Consider the following 18,941-nt stretch of genomic DNA (forward strand, 5'->3'; position numbering starts at 1 on the left):
GGAGAGCAGTACACAAATGAGTGTCTGCAGGCAACGGTGAAGCATGGTGGAGGTTCCTTAAAAGTTTGGGGCTGCATTTCTGCAAATGGAGTTGGGGGATTTGGTCAGAATTAATGGTCTCCTCAATGCTGAGAAGTACAGGCAGATACTTATCCATCATGCAATACCATCAGGGAGCCATCTCTGATTGGACCCCAAATTTATTCTGCAGCATGACAATGACCCCAAACATACAACAACAGTCATTAAGAACTATCTTCAGGGTAAAGAAGAACAAGCAGTCCTGGAAGTGATGGTATGGCCCCCACAGAGCCCTGATCTCAACATCATCAAGTCTGGGATTACATGAAGAGAGAAGCAACTGAGTCTGCTTAAATCCACAGAAGAACTGTGGTAAGTTCTCCAAGATGTTTGGGCCAACCTACCTGCCGAGTTCCTTCAAGAACTGTGTGCAAGTATACCTAGAAGAATTGATGCTGTTTTCAAGGCAAAGGGTGGTCACGCCAAATATTGATTTGATGTAGATTTTTCTTGTGTTGACTCACTTTACATTTTGTTAATAGATAACTATAATCTATTAACATGTCTGTTTTTGAAAGCATTCTTAATTTACAGCATTTTTTCACACCTGCCTAAAACTTGTGCATAGTACTGTACTTACAATTTACAGACAAGGTACCTATTTAAGTTTTTAAAAAAAATGTGTTTGACGATATCAGTGATTAGCAGAAAACTGAAATAAACTCCTGCATTACAATGACAGGGAACGTGATGCACCTCCTTTGATTTAGGTTATGTTGGCTTATACAAATTGAAAGGGTATCAAAATGCAATTCATCCACTACTACAAATTAAAAATTATAAATATGCAAGAAAATTTAACTGATGCAAAACTTAATTGCCATTTGAATTGTTTGTACTGTGCTTTTGTTTTTAAAGGAAACAAAAAAGTATTCCAAAAGTAATCTAAAAGTATTCTGATTAAGTTACTGACTGGAATATACCTGTATATACAGTGAGGGAAAAAAGTATTTGATCCCCTGCTGATTTTGTACGTTTGCCCACTGACAAAGAAATGATCAGTCTATAATTTTAATGGTAGGTGTATTTTAACAGTGAGAGACAGAATAACAACAAAAAAATCAAGAAAAACGCATTTCAAAAAAGCATGTTAATGAGGGAAATAAGTATTTGACCCCTTCGACTTAGTACTTGGTGGCAAAACCCTTCTTGGCAATCACAGAGGTCAGACGTTTCTTGTAGTTGGCCGCCAGGTTTGCACACATCTCAGGAGGGATTTTGTCCCACTCCTCTTTGCAGATCCTCTCCAAGTCATGAAGGTTTCGAGGCTGACGTTTGGCAACTCGAACCTTCAGCTCCCTCCACAGATTTTCTATGGGATTAAGGTCTGGAGATTGGCTAGGCCACTCCAGGACCTTAATGTGCTTCTTCTTGAGCCACTCCTTTGTTGCCTTGGCTGTGTGTTTTGGGTCATTGTCATGCTGGAATACCCATCCACGACCCATTTTCAATGCCCTGGCTGAGGGAAGGAGGTTCTCACCCAAGATTTGACGGTACATGGCCCCGTCCATCGTCCCTGGACTGCGGTGCAGTTGTCCTATCCCCTTAGCAGAAAAACACCCCCAAAGCTTAATGTTTCCCCCTCCATGTTTGACGGTGGGGATGGTGTTTGTAGCATTATGTTGGGTGTATTTTGATAAGAGCATTTTAGCTCTGAGCTGAAGCACTGATCTAAAGAAGACCTCTCCCCCCCAAAGTTATCAGATTTCCTTAACTCATCAGCTTGGAACTGGTTTACATCAAAGTGACATTTTGGGAAGGATGGCACCGAGAATAGGCCAAATAGTTTGGAATCCTGCTATGAGATGTCTGGAGAAAGGGGCCTGTAGGTATTAAAAAACTCTTTGAAGTGGACGAAAGCCGAAATCCCGACATAGAGCTACGAACCCAGGCCAACCGGCATTTCATAATGCCAGTCATAAATCAAGCCCCCCTCCAATAGGACACTGGGAGCTGAAACCGAAATCCAATCTCAAAAACTCAAGAACCAATCACCTATTGATCTGACAGACTATAAAAAACAGCGCACGGTCTCTCTCTCTTTCTCTCTCTCTCTCTCACCTGGACCAGAAACTCGCTGCCACAGCTCAACCTGTAGCTCTGTTGCCAGAACCGGAACCAGAAACCAACCAAGTCTTTGCCGGCAACAGAAGAGTTAAACTGGGAGAAGGAGATTGAGCCGTACGAAGCATTCTTTTAAAGGACTTTATTAAATAAAGAACTTTACAGACTGCGCATGCCCGCCTGTGCCCACCTGATCAGTGGAGTTTTACAGCTGGACAATTGACGACTGTATACGAAAGTGTTCAATCATTTAAATAGCTATTTGAGTCTTAAGAAACTTGACCCTTGGAACAAACAGGGCCCTGCTTTCCTCAAAAACTTTGTCTTCAAGTAACTACGGTGGAACCCTGCTTACAAAGAAGATTTTGTGCACAACCTTGGAGCCTTCAAACCAGTGGAAAATCTGTTTGGAAAAGACTCTACATTCGCGAAACCCAACTTCCAGGTGCATCGACTGAGTGGAAGTTCTTGGACAAAGCCGAACCGGACTGCCTTTGTTCCAAACCACACGGACCTCGTGCCGTGTGCTGTTATCTGAGCCCGAAGCCAGAGAGGCCTCTCTGCGACGAAGTTCAGATAAGTTTAACAGTTTGGAGTTTGTGATTCATGACATTTGAGAAATCAATTAGAAATGTTAATCTGTGATTCATAACTCTAGAATGTGGAATATCATTTAGTTTTCTTAAATATAAATGTGTGTTGCATTAAACTGTTTTGTTGATAATTTTAGAAATAAAATCTGTCAATGCCGAGAAATATCTTCTCATTCCTGTTTAACTGTTTAGTCTGAAATTGACACAAGTTAATAGACACCAGATTATAGGTGGCCCTGCCTATCCTTAATCATTGAATAATAATCAGTTAAGGGACATTGTGGTAACAAGTAATGATAGGATCTTTCTCGGCACCTAAACGTAAATGAGACTGATATATATATATAACGAGAAGTTACCTGACATAAATACTAACCTGCGTAGTTATTTAATGTCCGACTAACAATACTAATGAGAGACTCACCTTCGTCTTACTAACCGGTATTGTAGTCAATGTGTTTATAACCTTTTTTGTTTAACGATTTGTGTGTTATCATATGCGATCCCATGGTCTTTGATTTGGTCACGGAAGTGATTTGTCTTTGATTTGTTGATCTAGAGTTGAATTTTAATTAGTTTTTCCCTTTTTTATAATTAGTGTAGTGCTACATTTAGTCTTTGTTTTTGAATAAATTTGACATACAGTAGTGTACAGTGTATACAGTGTAGTATAGTATTGTGACCCAGACTGGAGCCAGCGCTGTGGACTAATAGTATAGTATAGTATAGTATGTTATAGTATAAGAAACATATGAAAATTTACAAACAAGAGGAGGCCATTCAACCCTTGCTTGTTTGGTGTCCATTAATAACTAAGTGATCCAAGGATCCTATCCAGTCTATTTTTAAATGTTCCCAAATTGTCAGCTTCAACCACATCACTGGGGAGTTTGTTCCAGATTGTAACAACTCTCTGTGAAGAAGTGTCTCCTGTTTACTGTCTTGAAGCCCAATTTCCATTTGTGTGCCCCCGGGTCCGTGTGTCCCTGCTGATCTGGAAAAGGTCCTCTGGTTTGATGTGGTTGATGCCTTTCATGATTTTGAAGACTTGAATCAAGTCCCCTGTTCCAGGGTGAAAAGGTTCAGTTCCCTCAGCCTCTTTAAGTAGGACATTCCCTTCAAACCTGGAATAATTTTGGTTGCTCACCTCTGAACTGCCTCTAGAGCAGCGATGTCTTTTTAGTGTGGTGCCCAGAACTGTACACAGTATTCCAGATGAGGTCTAACTAGTGCATTGTACGGTCTTAACATTACGTCACTTGATTTAAATTCTACACTTTTGACAATATACCCTAACATTCTGTTTGCCTTTTTTTATTGCTTCCCCACATTGTTTGGATGGAGAAAGTGAGGAGTCCACATAGACTCCTAGGTCTTTCTCATGCGTTACTTCATCTAGTTCTATTCCTCCCATAGTGTAATTATAGTGGACATTTTTGTTACCTGCATGTAATACCTTGCACTTGTCCACAATGGATTTCATCTGCCAGGTATCTCACAACTGAATATTATTGAAGCCCCTTTGAATAACCTGTGCTGCCGAGATTGTATCTGCTGAGCCACCTTTTTTAGTATCATCTGCAAATTTGACAAGTTTGCGAACTATCCCAGAGTCCAGACCATTAATATAGATTAGAAAAAGCACAGGCCCTAATACTGATCCCTATAAATAATAATAAATAATAAAATATAGTTTAGTATAGTATAGGTGCCCAGCCCTGAGCCAGCACTGTGTGGAATATAATATAGTATAGTACAGTACAGGGTCCCAGAGCGGACCCAGCACCATGTTGATTAATAGTATAGTAGTATAGTATAATATAATATATTATAGTATAGTGTAGTGTAGGGGCCAGACAGGAGCCAGTGCTGTGTGGTCTAGATTAGAGTACTTCCTCAAATACAAACCATCCATTACAATAAGCTTTCAAACCAACCCCCTCCTACATAATTCTGATCTCCGCACCTGCGGGTCCCTGTCGAAAGGCTTCAGAGCAAATCAGAGCTGTAAGGTGAGAGGTGTGGGCTGTGTCACTGTGTCTGTGTCATTGTGGGGTGTGTCACTGTGCTCCTTTGCTCCTGGACATGCACCTGCAGAACAGAGACACACACAGACACACCCAGAGACAGACACCCAGAGACAGAGACAGACACCCAAAGACGCACACAGAGAGACACGGGCTCACACACCCACACACAGCAGTGGCTCTGAACACCATCGCCCGTGCTTGCCTCAGCTGTGGTGGTCCTGATGTCCATGTGTCTGGTAAGTCAGCATGTTTGTAATGAGTGACTAATGAGTCGAGTTAGGAGTTCGACACCTTGAAGTCAGTACAGTGGAATAGGACAGAATACAGTGTAGTGCAGTATATTACACTGCAATGTGTTGTAATATGGTACAGTTTAGTACAGTACACCACACTGTGACATGTTACCACACAGTACAGCACAGTATTCTGTAGCTGGTCATCACATTGAAGTCAATATAACAGAATACTGTACTACAGCACAGTACAATACACTATAATACTGCACAGTACACAATAATACAGCACACCGTACAGTACAGTATAATACAGTACAGTACACTATAATACTGTACAGCACAGTATAATACAGTACAATACCGCCCAGTACACTATAATACAGTTTATCACAGGACCGGAGAATACAATTCAATACAACACAGTTCAGCATAGTACGTTATACAAACTATAGGGAAAAAAAGAAAACAAAGCTGATGTAATTTAACTCATTTTAAAATGTAATGTACACTTCTTAAAATTCAGTATGATGTACATTAACTTTACCAAATTGATCTTATCCACAACAAGAATTAAGAATTAAAACATATTAAACTCAGTTGAAATAGGTTAATCAATATTTGTTCTCAATTGAATCAAATAAAGCTAAATAAAGTTGATTACAATAAAAGTATTAAGCCTAACTGTCAATTTATCAAATCTTTTCCCACATGTCAAAAATGACTTTTCCGTCCCTAAAATGCACTTTTTTAGCCTGCCCCCTAACATCTGCTTAATGTCACTTCCCACCACCAGTGTTAAATATAGTTCATATATATATTGCATTGTATAACATTGCAATATAAAATGCATTTTTTCTAAATCAATGAAATGTAATCAAGCATTTAATGTTTTATAAAGGAGACACGGCCCATCTAACTTCGAGCTGTGACATCAAAGGGGCGGCATCATGGGCCAGTATCAAGGGGACGTATTTGCTACAGAAGTCGAAACAGACATGCTCGTGTTTAGTTATGTGGGTTTACTCGTATTCAAATTATGTGATCAAAGACAAATTAATTTTCATATGGTAAAGCAGGATAGGTTTGATTTGAAGTTTTAATGATGATCTATGTTTTACTGAATACTGTGATACTGATTGATCTTAAATTCAATATTATATCATGAGGCAATACATGATATATATTTGTTTTGTACAGTATGGTGCAGTGCACTATGATACAGTACTGAACAGTATACTACATTACAGTAGAGTACATTACAGTACAGTATGATACAATTAGTTTCTTCAGTTTTTCTTCTGCTCAAGGCCTCTTGTTCTGTCTCCTCTGGTTTCTCCCTTCCCTCAGCTGGCCTCCCTCACCTCCAGTGCTATGGACTACCCCTGCCTTCCCACCTCAGCCGCCAACTCCTCTTCCCCCTCCCTCAACTCCACAGCCGCCACGCTGCCCCCCTTCCTCGAGCTAGACTGCTATGCCTCCTCCCCGGAGGGCATCTATCTGTGGGTGGGGGTTGAGTTGCTGACCTGTGCCCTGGGGCTACCCACCAACTTGCTGCTGCTCTGGACCCACCTCAGGCACCCCCCTCCTGCTGCCACTGCCTCCCCCTCGCCCTCCACCCTGCCCTCCTCCTCCCTATCCCCTTTTGTCCTCAGCCTGACCTGCATGGACCTTCTGTTCTGCCTGGTGGCGCCCCTGGATGCGGTCAACTACCTGTCCCTGTCGAGCACGACTCTGTACAACATCATATACTTCTTCCTGGGCTTCAACGAGGTGGGCGGCCCCCTGCTGCTCGGCTTCCTGTGTCTGGACCGCTATCTGGCCGTAGTGTGGCCCCTGGTGTTTCTACGGCTGAGGGCAAGGCGGTGGTGGCGTCCAGCCCTCGTCCTGCTCTGGGGCGTCTCGCTGGCCTACTGCACCTTCTCGGCCTGCACCCAGTGGCAGTACTTCTACGAAGTGGCGATGGTGCTGTACCCCCCCGTGCTGCTCCTGGGGGTCTTCTGCAACCTCTCCATCTTGAGGGTGCTGCGGATGGGCGGCCCCGGGAAGGAGGGCATGGGCCCAGCCAAGCAGAGGGCCTTCACGGTGGTGTCCCGCGCCCTGGTCATCATGTTGTTCAGCTACACGCCCACGCTGGTGGCTGTCGGGCTGAAGCCGCATGTCTCATCTGTGGTCTTCTACTGCTACGTCTCCATGGTGGCCAGTGCTGCGGTGGCCATCAGCAGCTGCATCCAGCCCCTCACCTACCTCTACAGCATGGGAAAACTGCCTGGGGGGGGTGCAAGTAGAGAGTGACTGGGGGTAAATGTCAGGAGATTGTGATGGGGGGGGGAGCAAGGAAGATGAGGGAGAAGGAGAAGGATGGGGAGAATAGAGGGAGAAGGTGGGGGAGAAAGGAGAGGGGGAGAGGAGAGGGGTGGTAGAATGGGATGAGGAGAGAGGAGATGGCAAAGGCGAGGGAACAGGAGGGGAGAAAGGGACGGAGGGAGAGACATTCATGTGTGTTCTTACTTAGAGACAGACTCTGTCAATTGGTTGTGTAAATGTGAATTATAATCCATTAAAATAAATCTAATCAATCACTGGACAGTTGTAGAGAGAGTTACTGCTACATATGCCCACAGAAACAAACAAACACAAAAAGAAAGAAAAAGAAAACACACAAGCAATACAATTAAAATACACACAAAGAAGACACACAAACAATTAAATCAATACATACATTCAGAGTCACGTATGTAAATTAGGCTCCGTGTGTAATTGTGTACAACAGAGTGGACACCCCATCACAGCCACTGTGCCACCGCAAAACACACTGGGGTTGGGTTACACAGCACCTTTCCATACAGGGAAATCTGGAATGGCAGTTGTGACCCCAGGGGCGACCCCACAGATGCAGGTGTTGTGCGGTCAGTGAAAATGAAAATAGAGACAGACATATAATCACAGATTGTGCAGAGTGTATTTGAATACACTGAAAACAGTCAAGGCATCAGTCTCAGAGACTGGACTGGACTGCTGTAGAGTCACTGACTGGACTGGACTGGACTGCTGTAGAGTCTGACTGGACTAGACTGGACTGCTGTAGAGTCACTCATTAGACTGGACTGCTGTAGAGTCACTGACTGGACTGGACTAGATTGGACTGCTGTAGAGTCACAGACTGGACTGGACTGCTGTAGAGTCACTGACTGGACTGGACTGCTGTAGAAAAACTAAATAAAATCTGTCTTACAGAAAGCATAATTAAGTCCTGTATACATATGTCTGTGTCTCTGTTTGTGTGTATGTGTGTCTGTATGTGACATCAACAAGAAAGGACACACTATGGTCTGATTGTATTTTTTTCTTCCTGTTTATTAAAAATATATTAAAAAAAGAGTATACATCAATAATAATAGTTAAACAGTTTTAGCAGTTTGAAAGGTAGAAACACACACACACACTCTCATACACTCAGTCTCGCACTCTTCACACACTCACGCACTAACATACAAACATATACTTACACATACACACATACACAAACACACTTGAACTCACACACACACTCACACTTGCATACTCATACCCATACACACACAAACTCACATTCCCACTCACACACACATATTCATGCACACACATACATAGAATAGCAGGTGCCAAATGCCTTGGGACAGGTCTGGTACCCTGCACCTTACTGAATTCACTGTGTTCAGCTGTGTTAAGGTATTTGGCCTGTACTATACTACACTATACCAAGACTTTTTGAAACCGTGGCTGTCCTGTTCAGAAGTGTGAGCTGGTGTTCAGTGGTGTGTGACATTGCAGATTGCTTTCAACGGTGTAGCACTACAGTGCCAACGATTTTCAAACAGTAAAACCTTATATGTACATCTTCATGCTATAAAAGACACTGGGTAATTTTAATCCTTTTTTCCTCAAGGCAAATCATATTAATTGTAATTCAGCTCATTTCCCTAATTAAATTATCAGTTAGGATATTTCAATTAACCACGTTTGCAGACTCTTACAGGAGCCCCTGTACTGTACTGTACTGTATACAGTCATCAGCTGACATACATCATCTCGTCTTACATTGTTCTGCACTTACGTTGGCAACATTGCATTGGGCACTATTTTATACTTACTAACACTGATCATTTGGACACTGGTGTGAACATGGTGCGGCATTGTTAATGATTACAGTGCCTGTGTGTCACTGATCGTGCAGTACTGTGTATATATAAACCCCTCTCTTACCCACTCTCATCCTCTTGCTCTCTCTTTTTTCCTTCCTTCTACTCTCTCTCTCTTCCTCCTCCATCACTTTCTTCCTCCTCCTCTTCCCCTCCCTCCCTCTCTTCTTCTCTCTACCAGCCACTGCTCAAAGCCAATGCCACCCCCAGCAACAGAGGGAGGGAGTGGGCGGGGCAGAAACACAGATGGTCGTCGGGGGCATGGCTGGTGGCTGCAGCGTGGCGGTGCTGGTTGGCCAGGTGGTGGTTTCGGCAAATGGAATAGAGGTTGCTCTGGAAACGCAGGCGCTCTGATTGGCTGCGCAGGGTGTCCCAGACGGAGCGCACCTCCACACGGCACTCGGACACCACAGACATCCCACATGCCTGGAACTCCTCCCAGTGACTGAGAGAGAGAGGGAGGGAGAGGTAGTGGGGCTTAACGTGGTTCACTCAACTGTATACAGACGGGTGACAAATTAAAGTAAAAAAACATAAAGTGTCTCAGTAAGGTGTTGGGCACCACGAGCCGCCAGAACAGCTTCAATGTGCCTTGGCATAGATTCTACGAGTCACTGGAACTCTACTGGAGGGATGGAACACCATTCTTCAAAAGATATTCCTTCAGTTGGTGTTTTGATGATGGTGGTGAAGAGCGCTGTCTAACATATCGGTCCAGAATCTCCCATAGGTGTTCAACTGGGTTGAGATCTGGTGACTGCGAAGGCCACAGCATATGATTCACATAATTTTCATACTCATCAAACCATTCAGTAACCCCTCGTACCCTGTGGATGGGGGCATTGTCATCCTGGAAGAGACCACTCCCATCAGGATAGAAATGTTTCACCATAGCATAAAGGTGATCACTCAGAATAACTTTGTAATGATCTGCAGTGACCCTTCCCTCTAAGGGGACAAGTGGACCCAAACCATGCTAGGAAAATGCCCCCCACAGCATAACAGAGCCTCCGGACCCCCTCACTGTAGGGGTCAAGCAGTTAAGCCTGCCGATCTCTTGGTGTCTGCCACACACACACTAATTGTTGAGAACACTAGCCAGTTGAGCAGTCTTTGTGACAGAAGCTCCTGCCATTTGTGGCAGTGAGAGATAGTGAGAGAAACCTTTGTCCAGCAGGGGGCATCGAACTGTATTTGACAGTCTCTTTCTTTTCCTTGCAGGGAGCTGATCCATCAGGCCAGACCATACATAGCTGCAGAGTCCTGGGTCCTTGGAGCGGTCCGGAGGCCGAGGCGAGTGGAGATTGGGACGGACCGGGAGCGACAGGGGACCTAGCCAGAGGAGTCGGTGGACTCCTCACGGAGTGGGTCCCATCCAGAAGCCCGGCCGACCATCTACCCGGAGCCCGGCCTAACCAGGACTGCTCCCTGCTGAAGTCACCAGCCAGGATCCAGGAGAGGCCTCGGATCCCAGGGACCGACCAGGCCGATCGGCAACGTCCCTGAGGGAGGCCTCCTGCAGCCAGGGCCCGGACTTCTCCCCGCAAGGCCCGCTCCCTGCAAGAGCCCCGGAGGTGGAAGCTGCTCCCCAGCCAGGTGGACTTGCCCCAACCTCCGGATTGAGAGCCTCTGGACACTTCTCCCAGGTAGGAAAGCGCAGCATGGCCCAGCGAACCGCCGGTGTGAGGCGCCATAATGCGGTGCGCTTCAGCCGTGAGGCTGGAGCCGAGACCGCGGCCCTCACCCGGATGGAGTTCAGCAGGTCCGTGCTGCAGAGGGGCCTGGGCTTTGCCCCTTCTGAGCTGAACTGCGTGGTTAAACTGCCTGGACCTAGGGACGTGTTTGAGGTGAGTTTTAAGAACCCTCAAGTGCTGGAGAGTTTCTGGAATCTATACAGAGAAAAAAAGATATTATGCCCCTGAGTGACTTTGTGGTCGATGCCCTGACTGATAGAGAGATTAAAATAGTAACTATCCAGTTCTATAATGAAGCAGTGGCAGAGCATGATGTAGAGGTCTGGCTGAGGAGACACTGTGAGATCCTGTCTGAAAGCAGGAGAGTTAATAATGAGGACGGGGTCTGGACCGGTGCTCGGCGGTGGCAGGTGCGCCTGCAGGTGGAAGTGGCCGCCATCGGCGGAGTACGCCATCTGCCGAGCACTGTGGTACTAGGAGCAAATAGGGGGCTTGTCTTCTACCATGGAATGCCCAAATTATGCAGGAACTGCGGGGCCCTGGGTCATTTAGCCGCAGCCTGCACTGTTGTTAAGTGCAAGGTCTGCGGCGGAGAACATCTGACCAGGGCCTGCAAGCAGGAGAGGGCCTGCAACCTGTGCGGTGGGGGAGGGCATCTCTTCAGGAATTGTCCCTCCTCCTATGCAAATAGGGCGCGGGCCCTCGGGGGTGGTGGAGAGAGAGAGAATCAAGTGGAGGCTCCTCCAAAGGTGATACCCCAAGATGGGGGTAGGGAGGAAACAGTCCTCAGGAGTCTCATAGGCTCCCTCTCTGACTCTGGGTCAGAAGTGGAGGCAGAGGGGGAGTGGACAGTGGTAGCGGGGAAGAGGAGGAGAGCAGAAAAGAGGAGCATGGGTAGGGGCGGTATGATGAATAAAAGGATCCACTCTGCAGATTCTCCCCCCCCTGCCAGCTCCTCCCCCGCTGCAGAGACCTCTCCCTCTAATTTCTACACGCCCCACTCTGACTCCGGAGAGGAGAGCTGTGGGCCTTCTCCACTGCCCCGAGTGTGCAGCCTGGTGGATGAGAGGCCCCCTAGAAATAACATTCCTCCTGCCACACAACTGAGACTCTCCCAGGGGAGGGGTCAGGTATGCCCTCCCGGCAGTAGTGGGAGAGCCGCAGGTCCTCAAGAGAGCAGAGTCGGAGCCAGTGTCTTTTGCCATAAAGACCTAAGGGACGTAATGGCAAGGTCACTGGCGCTGGGGGAGGAGGCCTGCGGCAGCAGACAGCCGGGAAGGGAGAGACCACCCCCTCCCCCACCATTAGTAAAAAGAACAACTAGCGGGGTCTACCCAGTTCTCTCCCCAGTTGTACACAAAGCCTCTGCCCTGCCATCTGCTCGTCGGGCCTCGGCCACAAAGGAACCAGGGAGAACCTCCAGCACCACGGGCCCTGAGCCCAGTGGAGTTTCGCCAGCCTTACCGGGTGGCGGGAGCCGAGCCCCCCCCATAGTCTTCCTAGAGGATCAAGCGGTGAGGCAAATGATTGAAATGATGGGTGCTAGCGCTAAGCTAGGTGAGGGAGAAGAGAGGAGTGGGAAAGAGAAAGGTTTCTTTACATGATTGTTACGGAGTGGGTAATTTCCCTCACAGCCATTATGGCATTAATTATTATATCAATAAATGTGAGGAGCATTGCTGAGGTGAAAAAGAGGACCGATGTTTTAAACTCTCTGGCTGGTATGAAGGCGGATGTCATCTGTTTGCAGGAGTGCGGCATCCCGTTCCAAAAGGAATATAAAGATCTCCAGGACACTTGGACCCTAGGAGAATCCTTCTGGTCGGGGTCCAATGTGTCCCGAGCGGACGGGATTGCCGTACTCCTGAAAAACCCCTTCATAGAAGTAAAGACATTTAAGGTAATAGAGGCGGGCAGACTGGCCAGCCTCAATTTTAAATACAAGGGGGCTGTATTGAGGCTGGTCAATGTCTATGCCCCCACCAGCCAGAGAGAGAGAGTCCTCTTTCTCCCTCAGCTACGCCCGCTCCTGATCGGCACCTTACCAGTTATCGTTTCCGGTGATTTCAACTGTGCTCTGAGGGATGTAGACCAGAGTAAGCCCCGCAATGATAGATCCAGCAGGGACCTCGCTGCGTTCGTGGAGTACTTTGAACTCTGCGACGCAGGTCGGGACCTGGTCCCCTTGTTCACCTGGGTGAGTTCTTCTGGCTCCTCCTTCTCCAGGATAGATCTCGTCCTCCTCAGTAAGCCACTGGAGAGGACCGCCATGTCTTCGGAGGCGGTCTTCTTTTCAGACCACAGGCTCCTGACGACAGAGGTGCTCATCCCGAGCACACGGGAGTCGGTGCCTGGGGTCTGGAAGCTCAATACCTCCCTGCTCGATGACCCTCGTGTTATTAAGACCTTTAGCAGACGCCTCGAGGAGTGGAGGACCCTGAAGGACCTTTTTGATTCTCCCATAGAGTTGTGGGAGATGGTGAAGAAAAGGACCAAGGGCTACTTCATTCAGCTGGGGAAACGGAAAGCTCGTGAGAAGCGGGCGAGATATTCCCATCTAAACGCCCGCCTCCAGCGCCTGAGTCTTTTACAGCTCAGAGGCTTCGACCTAGCTGAGGAGGTGGCTCGGGTCAAACTGAGTCTCTCCGCCCTCTATCGGGAGGAGCAAGAGAAGATCAATGCAGCCGCTTCTTCTTCAAGAAAACGAAGGAGAGGCGGCCTGCAATGTCCTCCATGATCGACTCCTCGGGGCAAGAGGTGGAGGGCAGAGAGGCTGTTGAGACAGTGGTGCGGGATTTCTACAGGGAGTTGTATGATCAGAAGGTGGTGGATCAAAATCTGATCCATCACTTTCTGTCCCTGTTGGAGTCCCGCAATGAGGGGGACGAGGAGGAGGAGGAGGATCCAGAGATCACCACCACTGAACTCTCCCAGGTGATAAAGAGTCTTAACTCTGGAAGGACACCGGGTCCCGATGGGATCCCTGCTGAATTCTATAAGATCTTTTGGGAGGTGCTTAAATAAGATCTGGCCCAGGTCTTGGGGTCGATGTACAGAGAGGGTAGATTGGCCCCTTATATGAAGAAGAGTATCCTCTCCCTTCTTCACAAGAAGGGAGACCAAAAAGATCTGAGGAACTGGCGGCCGGTCAGCCTCCTGTGCACCGACTACAAGATACTGGCCAAAGCACTGACACTCCGGCTGCAGCAGCCACTCCCTCAAATCGTGGGTCCCGACCAGGTCTGTGGTGCCCGGGGGAGATCGGCAGCCGACAATGCCATGCTGCTCAGGGATGTCGTGGCCTACTCGAACGAGAGAGGGCTTCCCCTGGTCCTAATCAGCTTGGACCAGGAGAAAGCCTTCGACAGAGTGGGCCACGAATACCTGCAGCCCGTCATGGAGAGGATGGGTCTCGCTCTTGGCCTGAGGAAATGGGTTAAGATCATTTACAGCGGTCTAAGCAGCAGGGTCCTTGTGAACCGCCACCTGACCGAACCATTCCCGGTCAGGTCGGGGGTCCGGCAGGGTTGTCCCCTGTCGGCCCTGCTGTACGTCCTCTGTCTGGAGCCGTTCATGCAGGCGATCCGCCGGGACGTCTGGGTGACAGGTTTCCATCTCCCGGGTTCCGGCGGAGAGCAACTGAAGGCCCTGGCCTACATGGACGACGTGGCCGTGGTTTGCACGGACGCTCCGTCCGTGGCCAGGGTCGAGGAACTGCTGGACGGCTTCTGCAGGGCGACGGTGGCCGCGGTCAACAAGGCCAAGAGCGAGGTCTACCTCTCCAGGGCATGGCCTGTCGGCCGGGGCCCGCCGACCGTGTTCCCTGTGAAGCCGTTTATCAAGGTTCTGGGGATCACGATCGACGGGACCAACACGGGCACCCGGAGCTGGGAGGAAGCCATATCTAAGGTCCAAAAGAAGATCCACGGCTGGAGCACAAGGACCATGACGATGGCTGGTAAGGTGCTGGTCGTAAAGGCCATCCTCTTCCCGATACTCCTCTACGTAGGAATGATCTTCCCCCCAGACAAGGTCATCGCAAAACTAGTGACCCGAATTATATTTCGGTTTGTCTGGGGGAGCAAAATGGAGAGGCTGAAAAGAGTGCAGATGGTGAAGGGTACCCTGGATGGAGGCAGGGGGGTCCCGGACGTTGTGCGGCTGATAAAGGCGCAGGGGCTGGCCTATGTGGTCAAGAACATCCAGGCTGCTGGCATGAAAGTGAGTTTTATGAACCGCTTTTATTTTGCCAGCAGCCTGAGACCATTCGGCCTCTGCGCCATGGATAACACCAGGCCGCACTCGTGGCATCCCCCGCCGTTCTACAGGGCGCCCCGAGCCTTTGCGCTCGAAGTAGGCCTCCATAAAGTCGTGCTGGCCTCCTGGGATTATAAGACCATCTGTAGCCAGATGAGATCTACCCAGGAGACCAGCCGGATAGAAGATTTCCCTCCCGAAACCTGCCGGTTTATCTGGGCTAACGCTACGCACGTTTGCCTCACGAATACACAGAAAGATGTCTCCTGAATGGCTGTGAGTCGGTGTCTCCCCACCCGAGTGTTCATGCACAGAAGGGGCATAGCTCCTTATGACACCTGCCCCTATAAGGGTTGCCTGGGGAAGGAGACGGAGGCTCATATCTTTAGGGATTGCCCCTCCGCCTGCAGGGTCTGGCTCCTGTTTTTCCCGTTCCTCCGCAGGTTTGCCGTTCCTGTGCGGACGACCGCCCAGCGGATCCTTTATGGCCCTGCCAGGGGAATAACATCTCCCTCCCTGAGGTGCTGGTGGCGTGTCGTCTGCGCAGTGAAACAGGCCCTGTGGGAGGGACAGAACATCTGTCTTTTTAATAAGCAGGAGCTGGACCCGATTGTCATCACGCGGAGGGGCATGGTACTCATTTGTGAGTATGTCAATCTGGAGGTCCATCAGAGGGGCAAGGAGGAAGCCTACAAGACCTGGCATATACAAGATCTGGGGGAGCTCAGGATCCCTTGATGGGACCCACCTCCGGGGACGGTCATCTCCCCCTGCTGGAGCCCAAGTCCAAGATCTTTTAATTCTTTTATGAATGATTATATTTTAAAATGACTTTTAAAAATGAATTTTAACTGTTTTTAAAGATTTAGTTGTTTTTAAAACACTAATTGTTTAGGGCTTTTTTGGTTTAGTTTTGTTTTATTTATTTGTCAAATACATTGTCCGTTTTGGATTTAATTTTAAATGCATTGGACCGTTTTTGTTTGTTTTTTATTTTTACCTTTTTAATTGTTTCTTTATTTTGTCCAGTGCATTTTCAGTTATTATCAATGTATTTGACCTTTTGTTGGTAGCAGTTTGCTTTAATCACGTTTGTTTTGTGCACTTGTTTATTTGAAGTTTAGTATTTTGTTTTTGTTAAATCACAAAGATTTTAAAAATTTTAAGTGATTTTAAGAATTGATTTAAAAAAAGTTTTTAATCACAAGTATTAAAAATTTGAAATGTTTTTATTTGAAAATGTAAAATACTTTAAACAATAAAACAGTATATTTGTGCCCCAATAATGACCCCTCTTTCAAAGTCACTTAGATCCTTTCCTCTTGCCATCTTGATCCAAAATTGACGTCAACTGGGCCTGTTCAGCATTTTTATACATGCCACAGAGCATGATAGGATGTTAATTGCTTAATTGTATCATGCAGTACACATGTTTGGAGGCATGTGCATTCGTTATGTTCCTCCACCCATTTATTCAGGTTTTTCTTTTAATTTGTCATCCGTCTGTATATGTGCAACACTGACTGACTGAGTGACACACGGAAGAACTGACTGACTGATATACTGACAGACTGACTGACTGACTGACTGACTGACACACACACACTGAGACTCACGCACACACGTTGTCGATGTCAGTCTGGTGCAGCTCTGCTCCAGTGTAGTGGCTCATGCTGGTGCCCAGTTGCAGCAGACAGGCTGAGAACCCACGGTACACGCCATGACACCCCGACCCTGCTGTGACCCCTGACTTTTTCGTGACCTCAGATCCAACCATGACCTCTGACTCTGCTGTGACCTCTGACCACGCTGTGACCTCTGACCACGCTGTGACCTCTGACCCTGCCGTGATCCCTGGGGAAGAGAGGCATGCCCAGCACACTGAGAGAGAGAGAGAGAGAGAGAGAGAGGAGTTATTGTGATAAAGTTTATTGTTAGTTCCATGTTTGATAAAAAATAAAAGTAAATGTATGTTCATCTGCATTAAGATTTTATTCATAAATTATATTGTACTTTTTTTACTGTAATATATTTTATAAAAAGACTGACTTATTTATTTATAATCTTTATTTTTTTCCATATATGTATGTTAATTGCTTTGCCAACACTCCAGACCTGTTTGTCATGCCAATAAAGCACCTTTGAATTTAATTGCATTTAATTGAGACAGAGAGACAGAGAGACAGAGAGAGAGAGTGAGAGAGAGAGAGAGAGAGAGAGAGAGAGGTGTTAAAACAGCACTTTGTGTCCATGACACTATGTATACAAACAATTATATGTAAAATGACTGTTCAAATCTAAAATGTATAATTTCTGTATTTATTGTTCCCATTGCCCTTTGTGCACTGGACATTTCTGTTAATGCTTTGGCGCCACTGATGTCAATTAGTCATACCAATAAAGCTTTTTTGAACTGCACTGAATGGAATTTAATTGAGTGAGAGAGATGGCATTAACAGAGAAAGGGAAAGAGAGGCACAGAGAAATAAGTTAAGTGTCTACACACTCACAGACAGAGTGGGGGGGTTACACATACAGGAAGAAAGAGATGGAGATGGATTAACAGAGAGAGAGAAGTTAAGACTCAGAGAGACAGAGAGGGTGAGACAGTTACAGCGCAATGCAGTACAGTAGAGTACAGTGAGGCACAGTATTATAAAGTACAGTGTAGTGAATATTACAGCACAGTATAGTGTGGTATAGTAAAGTATAAGAGCACAGTGTAGTAAAGTGTAATATAGTACAGTAGAGTGTAGTGTAGTACAGTACAGCACAGTACAGTTTAGAATAATGCAGTATATCACAGTACTGCACAGTAAAGTGTAGTATAGTGCAGTGTAGTATAGTATAGTAGAGCACAGTAAAGTGTAGTATAGTACAGTACAGTGTAGTGTATTATTTGTTTATTGGCACATGCCCTTACCCAGGGCGAGCATTGTGAGTAGTATAATATAGTATAGCACAGTGTAGTATGGTACAGGACAATGCAATGTAGTATAGTTATTGGGGTAAAATTGCCCCCTATGTATTGTATATACCCACTGTAAAACTGTTAGAAAATATAAGAAACTTTCCAGTAAGTTACTAGTTCAAACTTGTTTTTATTAGGATTTCTCTGCTCTTATTAGGATTTCTCTGCTCAGACTTATCTGCTGCCGTGGAAATTCTTTAGGTAACGAACCAAAATGATCTATTAATACGTTCTTATTAGTACAGTGTGTCCTTGGTACCAGCGTTTCCATGTCTGGACTAATTACAAAGAAAACCTTATGAGATTTTGTTTACTGTGTCTTTGATATCAACGCCTCCATGCTTAAACTAATTATAAAGAATACCTTATTATTATCGCCTCCCGTGTCTCGGAACTGCCCTGGACATATGCCAAGAAGATATCATCCAGTTTCGGGAGTGCCCCGAAACTCCTTTGAAATACTGCTTGTAAATGTATAAAAGGCTGTGTGAAACTTTCAATAAACGAAGATAAACGAACAGACTTCAGTGTCTGTGAATGTGTTCTTCTCGAGCGCTCGTGTCCTGCAGAAAGGTCTCATCCATTACTGGAAGCGCTCACTGGGGTGCCTGATTCACTGGGATCCGAAGGGTTGCTTCCGTTGTACCTTAACAATAGTGCAGTGTACTACAGTACAGTACAGATCAGTTCACTAGATTACAGTAAGCCATTACTCCCACAGTACAGTACAGAGAGATGAGTGGGCAGACTGACAGACACACACATCATAGACAAGGAGATAGACAGATAGTGGGACAGCTAAAATGACTGACGATAGATAGAGTTATACAGAGGAGA

General features: G+C 46.6%; 1 protein-coding gene across 1 annotated transcript; it reads right to left on the reverse strand.

Moving 5' to 3' along the window:
* Positions 1-9,356: 9,356 nt before the first annotated feature.
* LOC136751875 (neuritin-like) lies at positions 9,357-16,910 on the reverse strand. The gene is made up of 2 exons (XM_066707629.1): positions 16,750-16,910; positions 9,357-9,627 (listed from the first exon to the last, which is right to left on the reverse strand). The coding sequence occupies exons 1-2, from the start codon at positions 16,908-16,910 to the stop codon at positions 9,357-9,359; spliced, it is 432 nt and encodes a 143-aa protein (XP_066563726.1).
* Between the last annotated feature and the right edge of the window lie 2,031 nt (positions 16,911-18,941).

Source organism: Amia ocellicauda, chromosome 6 (genome assembly GCF_036373705.1).
Source record: "Amia ocellicauda isolate fAmiCal2 chromosome 6, fAmiCal2.hap1, whole genome shotgun sequence".
Taxonomy (NCBI): domain Eukaryota; kingdom Metazoa; phylum Chordata; class Actinopteri; order Amiiformes; family Amiidae; genus Amia; species Amia ocellicauda.